Source organism: Triplophysa dalaica, chromosome 2 (genome assembly GCF_015846415.1).
Source record: "Triplophysa dalaica isolate WHDGS20190420 chromosome 2, ASM1584641v1, whole genome shotgun sequence".
In the NCBI taxonomy this organism is placed as follows: domain Eukaryota; kingdom Metazoa; phylum Chordata; class Actinopteri; order Cypriniformes; family Nemacheilidae; genus Triplophysa; species Triplophysa dalaica.
The window spans coordinates 17,379,344-17,401,203 of record NC_079543.1 but is presented as its reverse complement, the minus strand read 5'-3'; the positions used below and the strand labels follow the sequence as shown (position 1 = coordinate 17,401,203).

The window sequence follows — 21,860 nt, the reverse complement described above, 5'->3', positions numbered from 1 at the left end:
GCAGTTATGTTCTTGTGGTTTGTATTTATGTTCTTGTGTTTTGTATTTATGTTTTGTTCGCCGGCGGTCGTCCGTGAGGGACCGCCGGCTGTTATTATTTATATTAAAACTTTGTTAAATGTTTGCCGGTTCCCGCCTCCTTCCTTCCATGCCTGAATCGTGTTACAGTATGTTAAACTGACATAAATTCTAACATAGAAGAGATTATCAAAAGAAAGAAATTAAGTATTGAAAGCGCCATAGGCGGCAGCGATTTACTGTTTTAATGAGTGAGCTACTTAAATTATTCATTCATCCAATTCGTTCAAAAGTCAGATTATTTTAGGAAGAAAACAAACATCAATGTGAATGCTTTTGTCATTGATAATTACAGACACTATTGAAAAATGAACTAATAAAACAGATGGCTGCTTTGGTAACTTCTTAGTTATAGCTAAATACATTGCAATGGATTAGCTAGCTAACATATATGGTGTGTACTTGGCTATTATTACACAATATTCTCATACCTCATTCTCAGTACATGCTTTATTTTTTTTTGCATCCCTCTCTGACCAGCAGTTAAATATAGTCCGCTGTGCAGCTCTTCCCTTCATTTTTGGCGTACGTTAAGTTACCCGTGTGCTCTCCCATTCAAACACCACTCGCGTTGTTTTGGTGAAAGTGCGACTCATTGGTTGGGCGTTACCAATCGGTTCAATGGAGGGGGAGTATTTTTTGTCTAATTTATTATGACAAACTCATATTTGATTAGAAACAAAATCATTGTCACAAAATAAAGTAATTCTACATATTTTACATTTGATATACTGTGATTTTCATGGTGAAATATTGGAGGGGTTGTAACTGATGGATTTGAATATTGGGGGGGTTACATCCCCCCCATAAACTACGCCCCTGGATATAGATATCCGCACCCGACCCGAATCCGATCGTCACTTTAATCACTCAGTACATTTTATAACACTGTATTTGTCTGTAAATGTTTAAATCTAATCTTTCGATTTAGCACATACATGATGTACTATATAAGAGGTACCAGTCTTATTACTTTCATATACATACAGTGTCTCACAGCCGTTGCATATTACATACCCAGCACTTGATTCATTCTTGTTAACCTCTTCGCTAAAACGCCCCCACACGGTACTTTTCTTTCCTACCTGTTGTTTTGTTTTTCTTTCTCCCTTTTTAAATTTCTCTCGGATCTGTTTTGCCCCCATATCTGCTTTAAGAAATAGACCGTCCTCTACCGCCACCACGCGCACATTTCTTTTAAATTACTGCAAATTAGCGCCTGCTTTAAATGCATTTAAAGCAAATTCGTATTTTTTTTGAAATTTTGTTAATATTGTACATGATATCATCCATCCGCAATTAATCAGAATGCATTTTTTTATTACCCGACCCACCCGTCCCGCGGATCATCCGCAGCGCCCGCGGATTTAACCGCCATCCGCGCATCACCATTACACACTGACTTTCTATCATGGTCTATGGATCCCCTGAAGTTGCCTTGGCCACCCCCAGGACACCCCATGTGAAAAACTCTAGCTCCGCCACTGGTTGTAGGCCTATTCAATAAAGTGAGGTGCGCCTTCTTTATACAACGTGAGCTGCGCAGACAGATCTCAGTGGAAAGTGTCTCAGGAAAACCTTTGTCAAGTCTGTTAAATTGCAGTGTTGCTTAGAAAACCATTTGTGTTTAGTACTTGAAGAAATTAAATTGATATTTAATGTACTAGCTCTGGTTTAGGACAAAAAGTTGTCAGTAACTATGTCTGAGATAACTATGTGCTATTATAGACAGTTTAATGCACTACAATTGAGTTTAAATAATAAACCTTGTTTGGAAATTGTTTTTTTTTAAGATAAAATATTTATATAAGTTGGAGCCATAAAATGACTGGTTTCTTGAAATATTGTAATTGTAAATTCTTGAAAAGATGTAATTATTGATTGTTATCATTGTGCAATGTAGAATGAAGGCAGATGTGCAAGAAAAATGTATCTCTGATTTCATTTCGATTCAATTATGTTATAATTATTGATTTAACTGTCTTTAACAACACACTCTGAACATTTTATTTTCACCGAAAAGCGTAACAAGAACGACGGTTTTACGATATTTGAAACGGATCAATCGATGTTTCAAATTATTGGAATGGTGCCCCTGCCGAGGCGGTCAAATCCAAAAATGTATTTTGGAAAATAGTGCTACTATGATTTCTAAGCTTGTCCTAGATTTGAGTGGACCCTAATCAAAATTAGTTTTAACGCTTTTCCTTGAAAATTACCTGTATTTTAATTTGTTCAAGTGTACAAAAGCATTATGCAATGTTTTAATTAATACAATCCTTTATCTTACCAAACGGTTAATGTATCGGAAATGAATGCTTAATTTACATCGTGTGATCAGGAGACCGATGTCAGAATAGCGCGCACTGCTGAACTGCGCATGTAAAGCTCATGCAAGGGTTAGTCCCCACAGCAGACGCTTTTGAGACGCTGTGTCTGTGTAACTACTCGTGCTGATGTGATCACTTGGAGACGTTTTTAGAAAGTGTGCACGATAATTTTGGTATGGATTTGGTCTACTTTTCTCTACAAGGTCAAGAGCGTCAATGTGATTAAACAATCTAAAGGTAAGAGTATGGAATGTTGGATTCGTCTCTATTGAAACAGGATTTTCCACCGAAATAGAATTTTTAAATAAATGTAGATAATTTAATCTGTTTACTGAAGATAAATAATGAAATTTTTATACTTCATTATGTGCTGACTAATTTCATTGTAATGCACTGATCACAATGTATTACAATAATAGGATCCTGATTTGATTTTTTTCTTAAATAATATGTTAATATTAAATCATTGCTGTCCTTCCAAAACCTCGGATGTCTCAAAACAATTGTTTTTCAGGAAATGGAAAAACACTACCTTTTTAAAATGGTAAAATGCTGTGTTGTCAAGCTGACAAGCACTTTATAATAGGCTGTACCTTTTCTTGGTAAGATATTTGCAAAACAAAACAAAAAGGGTCATTACAAATTATGATTTATTCCATAAAAATCTAAAAATATGGAGATACCAGGATTGAGAAGGACAGTACTGATATGTCAATTTAGCATACCACAAATGACATAATATGAGCTTTTGATCAGAAACTTATGGTGAATGGTTTTGTCTTTTTTCTCAGACTAATTTACTTAATGGATATAAATATGGATAGAAGAACTGAAATAAACATATCTGAAGACAAAATGCTGAGCCCCCAGTTTGAGTCCACAAACTGTTGCACACCAACCGCTATCCATGTTAAGGACGACTTACTACATGGTTTGGAAGACAGTACAAATCTAGTGGGTGTTCAACTGATCTTGATTTTGGCTTACAGCACCATTATTTTCTGTGGTGTGACTGGCAACTCATTGGTAATATATGTTGTTTACAAATTCAGAAATTTACACACAGTTACTAATTATTTTATTGTCAACTTGGCTGTGGCTGACTTGATGGTCAACACATTGTGTCTACCTTTTACTTTGATGTACACACTATACGGACAGTGGAAATTTGGACAGGTAATGTGTTACTTGCTGCCATTCGCACAAGGCTTAGCAGTGCATGTTTCTACCATCACACTCAATGTAATAGCACTGGACAGATACCGTAGCATTGTCCATCACACGGAAACCAAGATGTCCAAAGACATGTGTGGAGTCGTTATTGTGGTCACATGGGTTGCGAGCGCCATCCTCGCCAGCCCACTGGCGATTTTTCGCGAATACGTGACCTTTGACCTATCACCTGAGCAGTCGATTCAGGGTTGCGCCGAAAAGTGGCCTGGAAGCAGTGCAGATGGAACCATCTACAGCATTGCCATGTTTTTACTACAGTATGGCCTGCCGTTGTGTATACTTTCATTTGCCTACATTCAGATCTGGAACAAGCTAAGAAATCACATTAGTCCTGGTGGAGGCCGTAGCGACCGCCATCAACGGCGACAGAAAACAACGAAAATGCTGGTAGCTGTAGTGGTGGTATTCACCATCAGTTGGCTTCCCTTTCACGCCTTTCAGCTGGCCGTGGATATTGATAGCAGTGTATTGGAAATGAAAGACTTTAAATTGCTCTACACAGCTTTCCATATTATGGCCATGTGCTCCACTTTTGCCAATCCTATTCTCTATGGCTGGATGAACAGGAACTATAGAAGATCCTTTGTGGCTGTGTTTAAGTGTGGCAGGTTAAACAGAATGAGAAGAGTTTGTAGCAGTGAGGCAGTTAGACAAAAATGTGCAGCACGCAAGGAGCAAAATCAAATCGATGTTACATCTACACAGGAAAATGCACTGTAATGGCCATTTGCTTTGTAAAACTTCACAATATAAAAGAATACATAAATTGGACAAGTGTTAACAAAGTGAGATGAAGATTTAGTTGTGCTTTTTAATGCAGTGTAATATTTAATTGGTAACAGACAAATAGATTTTGTTTCAGTTTAATTGTAGTTTTATTAATTTTTAGCTTTTATTTACATTTTTAACATATTTGTATGTGATTATGTCACTTAATTATTTAATTATTTTTTATATTGCTAAATTAATATTTGTTTTAGGTCATAATCATGTAATGAAATCATTGTATTGTTTTTAATTGCATTGTAAGAGTTGTAATTTTAAGACTGAAAAAAGTTCCTGTTAAAAAAGATGTCCTTTTGCAGATACTGTATTTATAATGTTGATATGTATGCCTAAATGTTTGTGTAACATTCTATCTATTGAGTAGGGTTGCCACAAAAACAAGCATAAAGTTGCACAGCGCTACCTTGTGTACTGTTGTATTTCTGTGTTTCATTGAGCGCCATTTTTATCAGGGAGTGAATTTGCACGTTCACTCGGTTCATCGACAGTGAAAATCACTTGGGAACGTTGCAAAAGGTCTCGAAAAATGCTTGTGATAAGCGTGTGCGACTATCGTGCCGGTGTAGACAAGCTTTTACACTGTGTACCACAGGGTCTCCTAGTTCACAAGCTGTTAAAGATCGGACCATTTTGATTCCAGGGTTTAATTTCCACTAATTAGTTTTTCTCGATGCTAACATAAAAATCATGAAACAATTCACCATTCTCTGACAACTACAGACACATTCTCAGAACAAAAAATAATAATTTTGCAAAGGTTTAACCATGTTCTCATGCAGAAAAACACAAACACATAATAATGAACTCAAGTGTCAAGATGCAAACTCAAATAGCATTTATCCATAGTTAACATTCATTAACAAAACTAATAACACGTCAATAAGAATCTCGGGATCATATCAATATGAGCACAGGTAATTGTGCCTCCTTGAATCATCTACTGGGCTTTATACTACTTAAACATACAGTATAATAACAGTACACACTTTATATGAGAGAAATGTCACTATTCTGTATCCAGTAAACTTTAGCTCTTGTACACCCTAAAATAAAATTTGTGATCGTCAAGTTTACAAATTTGTATCTGCAGCCTTTTTTACCTGTTCCGTATTTTTGTAGAATTCAGAGATTACTGATTACGTAAAGAAAATCTTCTAAAGTATATTTTTAGGAAATTGGGGCAAAGGTGTCAAAGGTGCATAGGATGTCATATTTTTTACATTGCCTTCTATTGAGTAATCGCTTGCTGTATGGTTTCCATTTTCTTCTCTTTAAGTCGCTTTGGATAAAAGCATCTGCTAAATGCTTGAATGTAAATGTTATTTATGCAGTTGTATACTGTATTGTGTTGCATGACCAGTTCATGTGCAGTGACCAAACTCCAATATTCTTAGATGATCACATTTTGTCTAATGTGCAGTTGAATTAGTAATATGGAATGGGATACAAATCCTGCTTGACAAAAAAAGTAATAACCAGACAACATCAAACACTATGGAGAAATTAATTCTCACTAAAACATTAAGGAATATATTTCTTCAAAAAGATGTAATTGGTTTATAAATACCTTATTCTGATCAGCCACCAGCCCATTGAAGATCAATCATCCGAGAGAAAAAGGCTGAGCAGTCAATACTCATTTGGTACAAGAGAACAACATTAAAAGAGAACGTGAGGGTCTCAAAGTATTGATCCTGTCACTTTAATGTCTTCTATTGTATGTCCCCCAAAAAGCTTCTAGCATTTTATCTACAGTAATGAATTTCTATCTCCACACTAAACTATTTATCATCTGAAATACATCTTTAGACTTGCATTAGGGATTTTATTTCAAGCAGATGGCTTTTAGCTTCAGCATGACTAGAAATGTTCTCATGGTCACGCTTTGCTAAACAGCAAAAACTGCTCTGGTCTCCAGGGACCAAATTAGTTTAAGGTAGTTCCTATTATTCATCTCCCCAATTTCAGTAGAATTGTCATTGCTGTAGTGTTACATTTTGGGCTGCAACATTGCAATTCGCCTTCACATAGGGGTAAATAAAAGTTATTCTACTTTTCTTTTTTCAGCATATTTTAGATTAGGTGGTAACATTGTAAGAATTAGGGAATCATCTTGGTAAAACAAAAGGTTGCTTCTAAATAAATTATTGAGAGGAAAATGTACAGTACAAATCACTCGAGCAGAATATACAAAGTCAGCATGACTCATATAGTTAATTTACTTTACATGCATCTGCATATACACTAGGATTGCAAAAAGCAATACAGAGTTTAAACAGAATTGTTATGATCACCAAACAGAACAAGCACTAAAATGGTTCAAACTCTGAATATTTTGTCAACGTCTAAATAAATCCCATAAATTATACATATCTATAATACTATATTTAAAAATTAAATCGCTTCGACCAATCTTTAAAATGATGCTATAAACAGCACTGAATTATTTTAAGTGACATGTTAAACAATATACAAATATAAAAACGAATTTCTGACATAAAGCACTTTTAAGACACCTTGATGATAACGTCTTGTAGTTTAAGTGACAAATTGCATATTTTAACATAATTTCATAGCTTATAAAAATGGAGGTATTACCATTAATTAATCTTATTTTCCAAACGGAATGGTTTTATTAGGGGGGCTCCATGGTGGAGGAGGCTCATCCAGCAGAATCGCATGTATCTTCTTTTCTTTTCTCTCTCTTTTTTGTTGAAACTCTTTTCTTCTCTGTGATAAAATGGTCAAGAACACAAAAATCACCATCAGCATGATAAAAACTTGACGCTTCTAGTGTGTTCCCCAAACATATTGCTATATATACACAGAAAAGCATGTATCACAGAATGTAGGCTACTCACAATATTTTGTAAATGGTTTGATATAAATTGAAAGGCAGCGATCTGCAAATTTCTCAAGTATATATTTACTGTAACATACCATCCATTTGTCATACATCTCCAAGGCCATTTTTTCTCTTTCCTCCTTTTCATATTCTTCCTCCATTTCATTTATTTTGTTATTCTCGTGTTCTTCTCTTACTCTCTCTTGAATTACATTTTTCTTTTGCGCACTCCTAATATTTAAGGAAAATAACATTATGGTCTTTTACTTTCAATGGCACAGTTATTATTCTGAAACCTGATGATTACAAAAATATCTTACAGTTTTTCTCGATCGCTAACACACAAAAACCGATACAATTGGCACAATTGTCCAAACCATTAATTCAGTTCTCAAAAAAATAAAATATTTCTCAAAACATTTCACTTGTTTTCACTCGCATTGTCAATTCTTTTAGCGATTTCTGCAAAACCCCACACAAAAACCTCCTCATTTTGCAAAAGGATAACCATGTGCTCATTCAGAAAACATAAACACACGATATATCAGAATCTCAGAATTACATAAATAGGAGCACATGTGATAGTGCTATGAAATTGCATCCTAGAATCATCTACAGGGCTTTACTTGTTATTCTTCTTTGATTTTGTTTTGAGCTGTATATACATAACTTTGGGTCAACTTGTTTAGTGTGAAAGTGCTTTATAAATATATAAAGAAGGAAAGCTTTATATGTGAAAAAAAAATCACTCTTCTGTATCCAGTTAACTATAGCACATGTACCTCATGGGATTGTCAAGTTTACAAATTTGTATTTTTGCAGCCCTTTTTTTTAACAAATTCTGTATTTTTGCAGAACTCCGAGACAATTGCTTACTGTAAAAAATCTGCTATAGTATACTTTTGCAAAATTGGGCCAAAGGTGCAAAGGATGCCGTTTTTACAGTATTTATTGCCTCCTATTGACAAATCGCTTTATTGTTTCCTTTATCTTCTCTGTAAGTCCCTTTAGATAAAGGTGTATGCTCAATGCCTTGATGTTAATTTTATTTATGCTGTTATGTACTGTATTGAGTTGCATGACCAGTTCATGTTGTTCTTTTCTTGTAAAATCATCGTCTTCATCTACTTTCATCTCAGATTATTTTAGAGTATTGTCATTTTATATTTTTTTCCTATAGCTCATTTTTTCTATCGGCACTCTTTTGTGTTGTATATATTGTAATAAACACTGAGATGTCAAATTATTCTTGAATCATAATAAGAGGTTTTAGAGACAGTGCTTAGAATTGATCTCACCAGTGTCACGCCCGGCTTTGCCGTGCTGGGTGTGCTCACTCCACCATTGAACAGAAGGTGTTTGGGCGACTCTCTCCTCCCGGGCTGAAGGGGGAGCTGTCTGTTTCCGGTCCATCTGGTGGCAGCTGATTGGCGGAACTGTTTAAAAACCTCTCCTGCTAGTTGCTCTGGGCTCCGGTTTCTCTGGCTTTGCTCGGGCCGTCAGGCTGGCGGTAGCACCGTCCTACTCTTTTTGTCGTTTGTGCATTACACATAGCCTATACATTTTACTGATCTGCACCACACTTTTGATTTGTGTTCTTGTGTTTCTCATTTACTGACTTTTATACATGTAATGATTTAAATTATAATTTCATCGTATAATTAAATGTTTAATAAATTACTTTTGGTTTAACTTTACACCCTGGTGTGGTCTCCCCTTATGTCATTGCTACTGTGAGCCAGGTAGTCGTGACATATGGGGGCTCGTCTGGCCATTTGGATCCCGAATTGTAAATAGACTACTATAATTCGCAATATTGAGTAAGCCTAGTTGCGTGTGTAGTGCTACGTCATTGGTTCACATTTTGTGAATGAAGCGTAACGGTGATCAGCTGATGGTAGTCAGATCAGCTGGCACGCGTTGTGTTTGTTTGCTGGGGAGTTCCGCATCGAGTGTTCAGGTAGTGAATTGAATGTTAGTTTTGGGTTTGAAAAGAAATTTGGAATATTTGCGCAGATTAGAGAGATTTAACCAACCATATTTTGTTTGTTTAGTTTGAGTGGCGAAGTGTTTGTTGGTTGATTTATGTTGCAGGATGACATTTTACGGAGCCTGTTTCATCCCCATTTAGTGCGCTTCGGCGTTGTGGGTTTAGGTTGCTGGTCACTGAAGTCTGAACGAGGGCACCGCCGTGGAACACCGGCTGAATTGACTTTTGTCGGGACAGTACGATTCCATCGGTATTGGTGAGTAAATGAGCCTTGTTCTTGGACTTAGTGTGAATATAGGTCAGAATAGTAGGGGGGTAAATGTTTAGGGGGAAAATCCGTTTGTGTCCTGCAACGTAAGCTGCATTCCGCTTTCGCCCGATTTGATATGTGTGGTTGGAAATGTTTAGTAACCCGAAAGACGTTGAGATATAGGCTTCGTTGTGTTGATTTGGTTAGATGTATTGCTATTGGGTGTTTGTAGATTATAGCCGAATTTGATTGTTGATTGGTGAATTGTTATTTAAGTGTAGTAATAATGAGTACACTTGAGGCGTTTTTTGATGCACCTTCAGTGGTTTTGCTTGCGGCGTTGAATATTAAACAGTTGCATTGTGTGGCCAAGCACTATAAAATTGATGTTATATTGCGGAAGGGTGTTAAAAAGCTTGAGCTGCTTGACATCATTTGTACATGTTTGATTGACAAAAAAGTGTTACCTGACGAGAAATTGCCAGAGTGCAGTCAGGGAGCGTCGGTTTCAGATAGTGAGCACAGTCTAGATAGTGAAACTACTCCGAGGTTGATGGTAGACCCACGGCAAAAATTCAGTGTATTAACATTTGAACAGCAAGTCGAAATGTTAAAACTGCAACATGATTTGCAAGTGAAACAAAAAACTTTAGAACTGGAACAAGAAATAACAAGGAAAAAATTAGATGATGAATTAGTTCAAAGGAGGCTTGATAACGAATTGGACTGTAAAAGGTTGGAAGCTACACAGAAAGATAAAGATCGTGAGTTGGAAATGAAAAGGCTAGAAAATTTAGAGCAGGATCGTGAGATTGAACGTATTAGGCTGCAATTAGTAGCTGAAGGCAAACTTGGAAAATCGCAACAGTCTGGCCTGGCTGGTATGATTAAATTTCTGCCTAAGTTTAATGAACATGATCCGGATGTGTTTTTTTCGTTATTTGAGAATATTGCGACTGAGCAAAATTGGAGTGATGAGGATAAAAGTATATTGTTGCAAACTACGTTAATTGGCCGTGCTCAGAAGGCATTTGTGGCTTTACCGTCTTCTGAAAAAAGGGTCTATAGTTCCGTAAAGGCAGCAGTGTTAAAGTGTTATGAGCTAGTCCCTGAGGCTTATAGACAGCGTTTTCGATCATGGAAAAAAGCAGAGAAGCAAACGTACGCGGAATGGGCTAGTGAATTAGCCTGTTTTTTTCATCGTTGGCGTACAGCTGAAGAGGTTGATTCTTTTGAGGAGTTGTGTGATCTTATGATATTAGAACAACTTAAGAACACTTTGCCTGATCGCATAAGTACGTACATTAGCGAACATCAAGTAAAAACAGCCGCAGATGCTGCTGTTCTTGCTGATAATTTTTCTCTCATACACAAGACTCCAGCTCGTGATTTTCGTTTGCGTGTTAATATTAATTCCAAAGAAGGTCGCTATGGTCATGTTAATTCGGACACATCGGTGTTTTCAAATTCAATTGCACGTGGTAAACCATCGGATTTTGATTTTAAAACAGACTGTAATTACTGTTTTGGGAAAAATCATTGGAAAAAAAATTGCCCGGTGTTATTGGAGCGTAATAAGGGGAAGGCTGATGGAGGAAAAGTTGGCCTTTGCGCCTCATATGTTCCTGCGGTGCGCTCAGAGAGTAAAGCTAAGAAGATTCCAGTAAAGACATTGGATCGTGCACAATGTACAGTGTCAATTGATAAAAGTTTGAGAAATGTTCAATGTGATGAATTAGACATTTCTGCATCTAGTATAACGGATTATGCACCGTTTGTCACGGAGGGTTTTGTGGCATTGGTTGGAGACGCACATCGCGTTCCAGTGAAAATTCTGCGTGATACGGGTGCATCAGAAAGTTTCATTTGTCAATCTGTCTTGCCTTTTTCATCGGAGTCTGATTCAGGAAATTGTGTGTTAATACGGGGAATTGGTCTTCAATCATTTCCCGTGCCGCTGCACAACATTCAGTTGTTTTCTGGTTTTCTGAGCGGGGAAGTAACTATTGCAGTGCGTCCGTCTTTACCAATAGAGGGAATCGATCTGATTGTGGGTAATAACTTTGCTCATGACCGTGTTTTTCCTGATCAGGTTTCACCACCTCCTGTGGTTAAGATTGGAGCTTCTCTATTGAATGAGACAGATAAATGTCAAAAAGATTTTCCAGATGTTTTTACGGCATGTGCTGTGACGCGCGCAATGGCGAAGCTGCAGGATGCCAACTCGTCTGATACATCTAAGCACACGTCTACTCGGATATTTATTCCGCAGTTACCAGCACCTTTGTCTCGATCTGACATTGTTGAGGCTCAAAGGAGTGATCAGAGCTTACAGAAATATTTTGACTTGACTGCAGATGACAATATAGATCGCTGTTATTTTGTGAAGGATGATTTGTTGCTAAGAAGGTGGTCACCTAAAGCGGGAACTGATGAAACAGATCAGTTGTGGCAAGTGGTGATGCCTGAAAAGTTTCGTGAAGTGGCACTAAAAACAGCGCATGGGGAAATAGCGGGTCATTTTGGTGTAAAGAAAACATACAATCAGTTGTTAAAACATTACTACTGGCCACGGATAAAGAGGGATGTTGCACGGTTTGTTCAAACTTGCCATGTCTGTCAGGTGGCAGGTAAGCAAAATGTTGTCATAAAACCTGCGCCTTTACAGCCCATTCCGTCTGTTGGTAAGCCTTTCGAGCATTTGGTCATTGATTGTGTGGGCCCTTTACCCCAGTCAAAATCAGGTTGTGTTTATTTGTTTACCATCATGTGCCAGGCGACTCGCTATCCTGCTGCGTATGCTGTGAGGACCATTACTACAAGGTCTATAGTGAAATCATTGTCGCAGTTTATTTCAATATTTGGTCTTCCCAAAATCATTCAAAGTGATCGGGGTTCAAATTTCACATCAAAAACATTTGCAGCAGCTTTGAAACAGCTGAATATCCAGCACAACTTGAGTAGCGCATATCATGCGCAAAGTCAAGGGGTTTTGGAACGTTTCCACGCCACTCTTAAGTCTCTATTGCGTTCTTACTGCATAGAGATGAAACGGGAGTGGGAGGATGGTTTACCTTGGCTATTGTTGGCGGCTAGAGCGGTTGTGCAAGAAAGCACAGGGTTTAGTCCCAATGAATTGGTATTTGGTCACAGGGTTCGTACCCCATTGTCTGTGTTGTCAAATGATCTGGATGTATCTGAACCACCCAAGAGTTTGTCTAATTATGTGTATGGTTTCCGTCGCAGGTTACTTTTAGCATGTAAAATGGCAACCGAAAATTTGACTGATGCTCAAAGGAAAATGAAGCGAAATTATGACCGTAAAGCAGAAGCTCGTATCTTTAGCCCAGGGGATCAGGTGGTGGCATTGTTGCCTATGCCTGGTTCTCCTTTTGGTGCAAAGTATGCAGGGCCATACAGTGTGGTTCGTCAAGTGTCAGAGACAAATTATGTGGTTGCTACGCCTGATCGTAGGCGGGCGACACAGTTATGTCATATCAATTTACTTAAGCCATATTATGCATCGTCACAGTCGCCTAGGTGTACTGGTGAATCATCTGTCCTGGTAGGCATGTCTGTAGCCTCTCCAGAGTTAGAGGACGATGTGCAGGGCCCTGACGATTCCATGTTGCATGCTCGTCTCAAAAATTCAGAGACGTTGGCAAAATTAGAGGGAGTTTTAAATCATTTGGATTTGCAACAGCAAGCAGAATTGAAAACTTTAATCTTTGAATTTCCTTGTCTGTTTTCAGATACTCCGACCTGTACAACTTTAATCGAGCATGACATAGAAGTTGGTGATGCAAAGCCGATCCGTCAGAGGTTTTACCGCACTGGTCCTGATAAGAGTAAAAGTCTGGATGATAGTGTCCAATATCTTCTGGAAAATGGTCTTGCGGTACAGTCGTACTCTAGCTGGGCTTCGCCCTGTTTGTTAGTAAAAAAATCTGATCATACCTACAGATTTTGCACGGATTACAGAAAAGTGAACAGTGTAACAAAAGCAGACTCTTATCCACTGCCTAGGATAGAAGATTGTGTGGATCAAGTCGGAGCAGCTCGTTATGTGAGCAAATTTGACCTGTTAAAAGGTTATTACCAGGTTCCTCTTACTCCTAGGGCACAAGAGATCTCTGCCTTTATTACGCCATCTGGACTCTACTCTTATACGAGAATGGCTTTTGGGTTGCGAAACGCCCCATCCAGTTTCCAGCGGCTCATGAATCGAGTCGTTGCGGGACTTGAGGGGTGCTCTGTGTATATTGATGATGTGGTCTGTTATTCAGACACTTGGACAATCCACCTTGCCCGCATACGTTCATTATTTGAGCGGTTTGCAGCTGCAAACCTTACTGTGAACTTGGCGAAGTGTGAGTTTGCTCAGGCTACAGTGGTGTATCTGGGAAAGGTGGTTGGACAGGGGATGGTTCGGCCAGTGAGAGCGAAGGTCCTTGCCATTGACAAATTCCCACGTCCTGTTACCAAGAAGGAATTGATGCGCTTCCTCGGTATGATAGGGTATTACAGGAACTTTTGCTGTAATTTTTCATCTGTCGTTGCCCCACTAACTAACCTGTTAAAGGGTTCAGTTAAATTCAATTGGACTGTGGATTGCCAACAGGCATTTGAAAACGCTAAGTCTCTCCTGAGTTCTGCACCTGTCCTGGCTGCTCCTAGGTTGGAGGAGTCCTTCCAGCTGCAAGTAGATGCCAGCCAGGTGGGGGCAGGTGCCGTCCTACTTCAAAAGGATGAGAATGAAATAGATAGACCAGTTTCTTACTTTTCTCGGAAATTTAATCGTCACCAATTTAACTATTCAACCATCGAAAAGGAGGCCCTGGCCCTTATTTGGGCACTCCAACATTTTGAGGTTTATGTTGGTGGTGGGTTACACCCTGTGGTGGTCTTCTCTGACCATAATCCTCTTACTTTCCTCTCTTCTCTTCAGAATACTAATCAGCGCCTCATGCGCTGGGCTCTTTTTCTACAGCCATATAACCTGTCTATTAGACACATCAAGGGGTCCGACAACGTCATGGCTGATGCCTTGTCGCGGGCTCTTGATGACTGTTAAGGGGTATTTATTCTCTTCTCCGATCTCTGGTTATTTTCTCCTGTCCCCTGTCTTTCCATTCTTAAATTGCTATCCAGGCGCCAGGATCTGCTGGGTGGGAATGAAAGGGGGGCGGGGGGGTATAGTTGGGTTTGGGGGGTAAGTAGGTTATTTTTTGTGGGTGCTGTTGTATTGAGGGTGATGAGTTTGGTTTAGTCTAACTTTAGTCTTTCGGAGTAATTGAAAAAAAAAAAAAAAAAGGGGTAATGAGTTAAGTCAGTTATTGTAATTCGTTTTTTTAGTATTGATTATGGGAAATGGTGTAATGAGTAGCATTTAGTTTTACAGAGTCCAGTAGGGGTCTCTGTCTTGTGGGGGGAGTGATGTCACGCCCGGCTTTGCCGTGCTGGGTGTGCTCACTCCACCATTGAACAGAAGGTGTTTGGGCGACTCTCTCCTCCCGGGCTGAAGGGGGAGCTGTCTGTTTCCGGTCCATCTGGTGGCAGCTGATTGGCGGAACTGTTTAAAAACCTCTCCTGCTAGTTGCTCTGGGCTCCGGTTTCTCTGGCTTTGCTCGGGCCGTCAGGCTGGCGGTAGCACCGTCCTACTCTTTTTGTCGTTTGTGCATTACACATAGCCTATACATTTTACTGATCTGCACCACACTTTTGATTTGTGTTCTTGTGTTTCTCATTTACTGACTTTTATACATGTAATGATTTAAATTATAATTTCATCGTATAATTAAATGTTTAATAAATTACTTTTGGTTTAACTTTACACCCTGGTGTGGTCTCCCCTTATGTCATTGCTACTGTGAGCCAGGTAGTCGTGACACCAGAGTCTAAGACTATGTTGTAGTTTGAGTGATTTTGAGGGGGAAGCTTTTTTTTTACCAAGATGTTGAGGGAACTGGGTGGGTAGTTAGGGATTTGTGTTTCGAGAAAAGTAGGCATAATTTCAAGAAATGTGTTTAAGCCATCGAGAAAAACGGTAATGAAGCAATATCTTGAGACACTTCAGCATTACCAACTTTGAGCTAATTAACAAAACACGTATTCAAAAATGAATAAAATAGTATATTTTATTAAAGACATGAATGTCCTTCTTACCATTGAATGAAAGCAGAGGTACAGTCACTCTTCCTCTCGTCTTTATCTCTGACCTGTTTTTGTTTCTCTTTTTTTTCATTCTGTTTCTTTTCCCTCATCCTTTCTTTAAGGATTTTGTCATGATCCTGTTTCCATTTCTCAAAAACCTGATTTGTAAATATTCACAAAATTGAATATAGTTATAAAATGTATTTAGTTGTAGGGTTTGTGTGTGCTTCTGTGTTTAGAAATCCCAACCAAAGGGGTAATGTATAATCAAACTTTTAAAGAAACATTACACAACTTTCTTAATTAACTGAAAAACACGGACCTGTATTGCTGTTTCCTTTTTTTCTTGCTTTTTTTCCCTTTCCATTTGTTGTTCATTGATTGCCTCCTGTTTTTCTTTGACTTTCTTTCTAATGACGTCCACTGTTTTCTCTTTCCAGGCATCATAAGAGGCTTTAGCGTCTGCTATTTTTGCAAGCTTTTCCTAAGAAGAACATTAGGATTGAGGATATGCAATAACAAAAAAATTAATGATCGATCACTTGGTTACTTGGTTGAATTACCTCTTGCCTTTTCTCCTCGTTCAATTTTTCTTCCTGCTTCTTTGCCCTCATTTTTATTTTGATGTTTTCTTCTTTCTTTTTTAACCATTCCTATACAGGACAAAACAAAAGCATGATTTGAGCAAGATTTACATTTTGAGGGGAAATGTTAAGTAATTTTTGAAACAGAAAGTAAACAAATGCTTCTATGAGAAAAACAGATGCAAGCCTTAAGACAGAGTAGTAAATGATGATTGGTGTAACCTGGTATACAGCAGCTCTTAGTGAATCTGCTGCATCTGGAATCTGTTGGGTCTCCTTTTGATCCAGAATTTTCAGCGTTCCCAGGTATTTCGACTCCGCGGTGTAGGAGCTCTTCGACTTTCTAGAACTATATGACAGACAGCCTTAATGTCTGAACAACATTTTTAATAGGTGGTATTGATTTTAATTCAGTGGTCAGTCATCTAAGCCGCAATGCACTCAGTAATTTGTTCCTCATTGTTATAAATACAGAGACACTCGGAAGCAATGCACACTCATATAAGCAATGCAGATCTAAAGGGAGTACGAGGGGTTAAACAAATTCACTAACCTGTATGTTGACTTGGAAGTTTGCACTCGGACAGTGAATGTGTGGTCAAAGTTGCTTTGAGAAACCTTCTGATCAAAAAGAAAATGAGACTTAATTAATTTAATTGTATTAAAAACAAAATTTACAGGGTACTGCAATAATTAGAGACATTAGCAATCGAATCTGAAAGGACTTGTAACACATTACGTAATAATAAAACGTTTTCACTGTTTTTTCACTGTTAATCTGACTTACATTTTCCTGAAAGGATGTTGACTCTGTTCCCTCTCTGTTCTCTTCTAGTGTAGCCACAAGGAAAGATAAAGATGATTTATTACTTTCTTAATATATAACTACTGTGCACAAATAAAATGTGAAAGGTCACAAAACAAGTCAGAGATTACATATATTCGAGCATTCTTAATCACATTTAGACAATTACCGCTTTCTGACGTTGTCAGAGCCTCAGACATGTGTTTCTGTGTTGAAGTGGAATTTGTCTTGGACTTTTCTGATATGACTGAGTCTTCAACCTGACCCTACAATGAAAAAATGACAAATCATCTGCTGAACTGCACTTGTCATTTAAACCAACAGACTTGTTTCTGTTAGGTATGAGCTACTGCTAACACATAACAACAGAATCAACATACTGTATGACTCCATTGGTTGACAATTCCAACATACTAACTAAACAACATTCTAAACTTTTATAAAATATATACAGTGGATCATAATGTACAAAGATTCGACTAATGTGAATAGGTTTTATAATCCCACTATTTCAGCACAGTTTAATTGCAATAGGACATTTCCCACGTCTTATGCATGACAGCGGGAGCAGTCAAGAATATGAAAAGACGAAAGGAGTCCTGAGGTTTCACTGTGTTCATCGGTTAGGCATCCTCTGTGTTTGGGGGATAAATGATTATAGAAATACATAGCATATTTATAATGATTATGTAAAACAAATTTATGTAAATCTAAAAACCAATAAAACTAAATTTTGTGCTACCTTTGAAAATTCTCACCTGTACACTATCATGGGTAGAGTTTTGAATCTTGTCTAAAGACGATGTGTTGGAGACCACTATAGACATAGAGGAGGTGGCTACACCGCTGCAGGCCGGGGTCTCTGGTTGTGTGTTCTCTTGTATCTGACCACTTTCGCACATATTCCCAGTCTTCTGTCTGGGCATGGGCCTTGGGGACATGTCTTGTGCAAAACAACCTGCTTCAAATAAAGGAATTGTATCTATATATTGGCTTCTTTGTGATCTTTTTTGTGCTTTGTATATTAATAAATCAGTTTTTAAGTCCTCACCTGTGAGAAGATTTGGTTTAACACTTCGCTCCCGAGGGTGAGGAATGGGAAGTTCACCTTCTTCACCAAAATACATTTTTTGGTTGTGTTCTTTTTCTGACAGCAGTGAGACAGGACTGTCCCAATGAGAGCCCTCTGATGGAAGGGGGACTGAAGATTCCCATCGGCTATTCTCAGAATTTAGTGGCAAAGGAGATTCTGAAAGACTCTTCCTCACCAAGGATGACTCCGTCTGATTTCTCATCTTCATTACGGACTCTGACTGATCAGTCTGTACAATGCTGTCTGGTTGAGGCTGGTCAGACTGAGAGGAGAAAGGAGAATTCGAATGTTGAATTTTCTCTGCAGTGACAGAATTCCATGGACTTTGAGGGGTACTGCTGGATTGACTGGAATGAAAAGAACCGTGATGGCTTTCGTTTCTCATTGAATCTAGCTGTTCAGTGTGGACAGGTGAGCTGTTCCTTTTGGTTTTCAAGAAAGATACTTTGTGGGGTTTTACGTTTTCTTCTTCATCGTCTGAAAGTTTAAAATCGTTTATCTTGCCCTTTGTATTCCCAGCTTTAAATCTGTCCTTTTTCTGTTTCTTTATCCTAAGAAGTTTGCCGAGCATGTCTGCAAGAGAGCAATTTTTCAGGTTAAATATCATGGTTAAACTATGGTTACCATTGTAACCCAACATTTGTGTTTTTAAACTGTGGTTACTGTAGTAAAAACATGGCTAATTTTAGTTCAATTGCATACAGGTTAACTTTGTGAAATAATGAGATTAAGGTGCTTTGTTGCAACAAACTAACTGGATAAAGGCTACATTTCTAAATATACATTTATATTTTTACATTTAGGTACGGATATTCCAACTTTGTTTGTTTAACTCACCGTCGTCGTCATTATTATCTATACCATTCTCATCGTCGTCAAAATCATCAGAGTAGGTATAGTTCGGTTTTTGTCTGTTAGCTCTTGCAGACACGGCTGTCTCCAATTCATACTGAAATGCAACAACAACAACATAGCTTACATGTGTAATTTATTTTACTGAATGCAATACTGAACAACACGGATAGGTTTGCAGCTCGATAAGCGATTTATACATTTTTATACCTTATGACTCTTATATGATAATAATACCTGAAACGTTGTTCTTCTTGACGTTTTTGGACTTTTCGTGTAAGCAAGTGTTGTAGAAAAAATATCGTCGTCCATTTTACTGCATCTCCCAAACAGTTATTATGCTATGCTTTGTCAGGACCAAATAAAACCACACCAAATCGGCTTCGTGTAAAACACTCATTCAGTTTTCACTCATACAGTATAAAATCTACCGGAGTTTCACAACAAATGTGTAAGTTACAGCATTGTATTCAGTTCAGTTGATGTGTTCGGCGCCATTTGTTTATTAGTGTTACCAGAGGAACCAACGGATGAGAGTTTATGAAATCTACTTCACTCATGCTGCGCAGACTGATCACCGTATGACATTGAAGTACCGCGAGAGCGACTCGAGAACAGACTGCTTTGTATGCGTTTAAATAGCTCTCCCTCTACCCGATGTCATAGATCGATCCGTATGCGCAGTCGAACATGCATTTTAGGTTTTTTCGCTGACTGGACCCCGCCTTTCTACGTCTTTATGTCAGCCAATCAGATAGCCCCAATTGAGCGAACGTCACGTTACGATGAAAATATTCAGACGTCATTTAAAATATTCAGATTAGCATGACATAATCGCTTTATTTTCGTATTTGTATAATTAAAACGTATAAAACGAAAATATAAATATTATATAAAATGCATGTTGTCTAAAATCCTTGATTATATATTATCAGCCACTAGAGGGAGACATCAGAAAGTGTTTTATTTTCTAATTGCAGAGACTCGGTGGGCTCAAAATCATGGTCATGGATCGTCTCAAACGTGTCTACATCACATTTAAATAAGTTCAGCGTCTGCAAGGTTTAGAGTTCTTATTATTAGGGTTGAAAAAAAACGCTCCAGAGTCCATAGATACAATTAGGATTTAATGTTGTTTAAGTAGGTTTATTTTAGCTTGATGTATAGTAGGTTATGACCGATATGCATCACATAGTATGATCTTATGTGTTAGCCTAACGTTATTTAAAAAAAATGATGAGACAGTGTTACCACCTTGGTGAAATAGGTTAGACCAAGGTCAAGGATATTAATTTAAGTCTCATTGAAACATCCATTGCTTTTGCTTAACCACTTGGACCTAAAGTCACTTGTTCAATACAGTGTTGTGTTCTTGCACTATGATACCTTATAAGGACAACCTTGTTTTAGTTTTCTTATTATTTATATTATCAGATATAAAATGGTATGTTTAGGTGAAAAGCATGACACAAAACAAAGTAAGAAAACTCTGGACATTACAAAATCTAATACTGAATGTCACATCAATACCAACACAACAAAAATAAAAAATAAGCTATTTAATTGCATAGTTAATGCTGCAATGCATGCTGGATGTCTAAGGTAACTGGTTTCCTGCCTTCAACCAAACTGGTATTCAGTATGTGACAATAGGTCAATAAGAGAATGAAAAATTACAAGGTAGCCCAATGCCAGACAATTTGCATTATGAATATCTTATTGTTATATCCATTAAAATGAGCATATGTGCCGATCATCTGTCACGCTAAGATAAAAAATGTTATCAGTACATAACTGATAACTGGTCTCTGTAAAGTCACCAGCCCCCCATCCAGCAACGAATCCTTTGTGACGCTGCTATTGATCTGCTGCTGTTATGCAAAAATGTAGGCTGAATTTACAAGCTTTAGAACAGGTATAAAATATGATAATTGTTATACTAAATACGTTCATGATAGGAATAGAACATGATTTGCAAGGTTCCTCCAATATAATTTAACGCACAAACCCAGGCTGACCATCCACAAGATGTTTTACATTTTGAAATCATTCGATTAATTCCTATGGAGTACTCCAAAATGTCACACTTTATCAATCTCCTTTGTAAACATCTGATTGCACATTCAACTTAGAAAAACACTGTTGTACCTGTGCAGAATGACCTGCTACAGGTGCTCAGCTGACTTTAGGTCAAGGCTGCCTGCCATTTTCTCTCATATTTTAGATATAATTTACCTAGAACACCAACGAACAGAAGAAGCCAAAGCATATGCTGATGGTTGCTGGTTGTCAGTGTAACCTGTAGGTTGTATAAGAACCAGAAAACTTTGAACATCATAAATGCACCAGGTGTTTTCACACAACATTCTCTTTTTGGGGGGACTAGACTTTTTTAAGTGTCTGAGATTTGTGAGTTGTAAGATGCTTGCTGGTTTGTGTCAAACAAAATTCGGAATGTCTTTGAACACCAACAAAGCATGAGTGGTTTTTGTCAATGAACTAAAAAAACTATAACTAATACTGGTGCTGGTGATAAAGAAAGTAGGAAATAGGCTTTTAAAATAGCATACAGTATGTCAACGATATCCCTTTCAAAACAATTTGGTTTTCCAGGGTTTTATTTGTAGTCTGCTTAGTTTTAATGTAAGCTCATCGTAATTCCTGAATGTAACAAAAATAACAAAAGGCAATTATGCGTCAGGTGTCCACGTCTGTCCACAATGGGCCATGTCTTAAGCTTGAATAGGCAGTAAAAATTGTTATCGTTCTTAAAAATGAGAAAGATAAAATGAGAAGATGAAATTAGGTATTTATTTTCAATGTGAAATATTTGTTCAGATGTGTGTGTGTGTACCACATGT

At 37.8% G+C, this 21,860-nt stretch overlaps 2 protein-coding genes across 3 annotated transcripts; one reads left to right on the top strand and one right to left on the bottom strand.

Moving 5' to 3' along the window:
- The first annotated feature begins 3,224 nt into the window (after positions 1 to 3,224).
- On the top strand, positions 3,225 to 4,361 carry npy2r (neuropeptide Y receptor Y2). Its single transcript, XM_056729867.1, has one exon. The coding sequence runs from the start codon at positions 3,225 to 3,227 to the stop codon at positions 4,359 to 4,361; it is 1,137 nt and encodes a 378-aa protein (XP_056585845.1).
- Positions 4,362 to 6,622: 2,261 nt separating this feature from the next.
- On the bottom strand, positions 6,623 to 19,675 carry map9 (microtubule-associated protein 9). Of its 2 annotated transcripts, none has more exons than XM_056737871.1 (13): positions 19,237 to 19,675; positions 18,985 to 19,096; positions 18,106 to 18,720; positions 17,813 to 18,015; positions 17,224 to 17,320; positions 17,037 to 17,080; positions 16,803 to 16,870; positions 16,472 to 16,598; positions 16,229 to 16,318; positions 15,988 to 16,149; positions 15,678 to 15,823; positions 7,368 to 7,503; positions 6,623 to 7,157 (listed from the first exon to the last, which is right to left on the bottom strand). In XM_056737871.1, the coding sequence occupies exons 1-13, from the start codon at positions 19,309 to 19,311 to the stop codon at positions 7,038 to 7,040; spliced, it is 1,995 nt and encodes a 664-aa protein (XP_056593849.1). In that variant the 5' UTR covers positions 19,312 to 19,675; the 3' UTR covers positions 6,623 to 7,037. The 2 variants fall into 2 exon arrangements, with proteins under 2 accessions (XP_056593849.1, XP_056593858.1); XM_056737880.1 differs by having other exon boundaries at positions 17,813 to 18,012; positions 19,237 to 19,674.
- Positions 19,676 to 21,860: the final 2,185 nt, after the last annotated feature.

Bases quoted from the DNA above. Each gene is read 5' to 3' on its own strand.
- map9 (XM_056737871.1), bottom strand. From the start codon at position 19,311: ATGGACGACGATATTTTTTCTACAACACTTGCTTACACGAAAAGTCCA. The intron at 15,824-15,987 runs GTCCGTGTTTTT...TTTACAAATCAG, and splicing joins AAAAGGAAACAGCAATACAG to GTTTTTGAGAAATGGAAACA. The intron at 7,504-15,677 runs GTAAGAAGGACA...CTTAAATATTAG, and splicing joins ACCTCTGCTTTCATTCAATG to GAGTGCGCAAAAGAAAAATG.
- npy2r (XM_056729867.1), top strand. From the start codon at position 3,225: ATGGATAGAAGAACTGAAATAAACATATCTGAAGACAAAATGCTGAGC.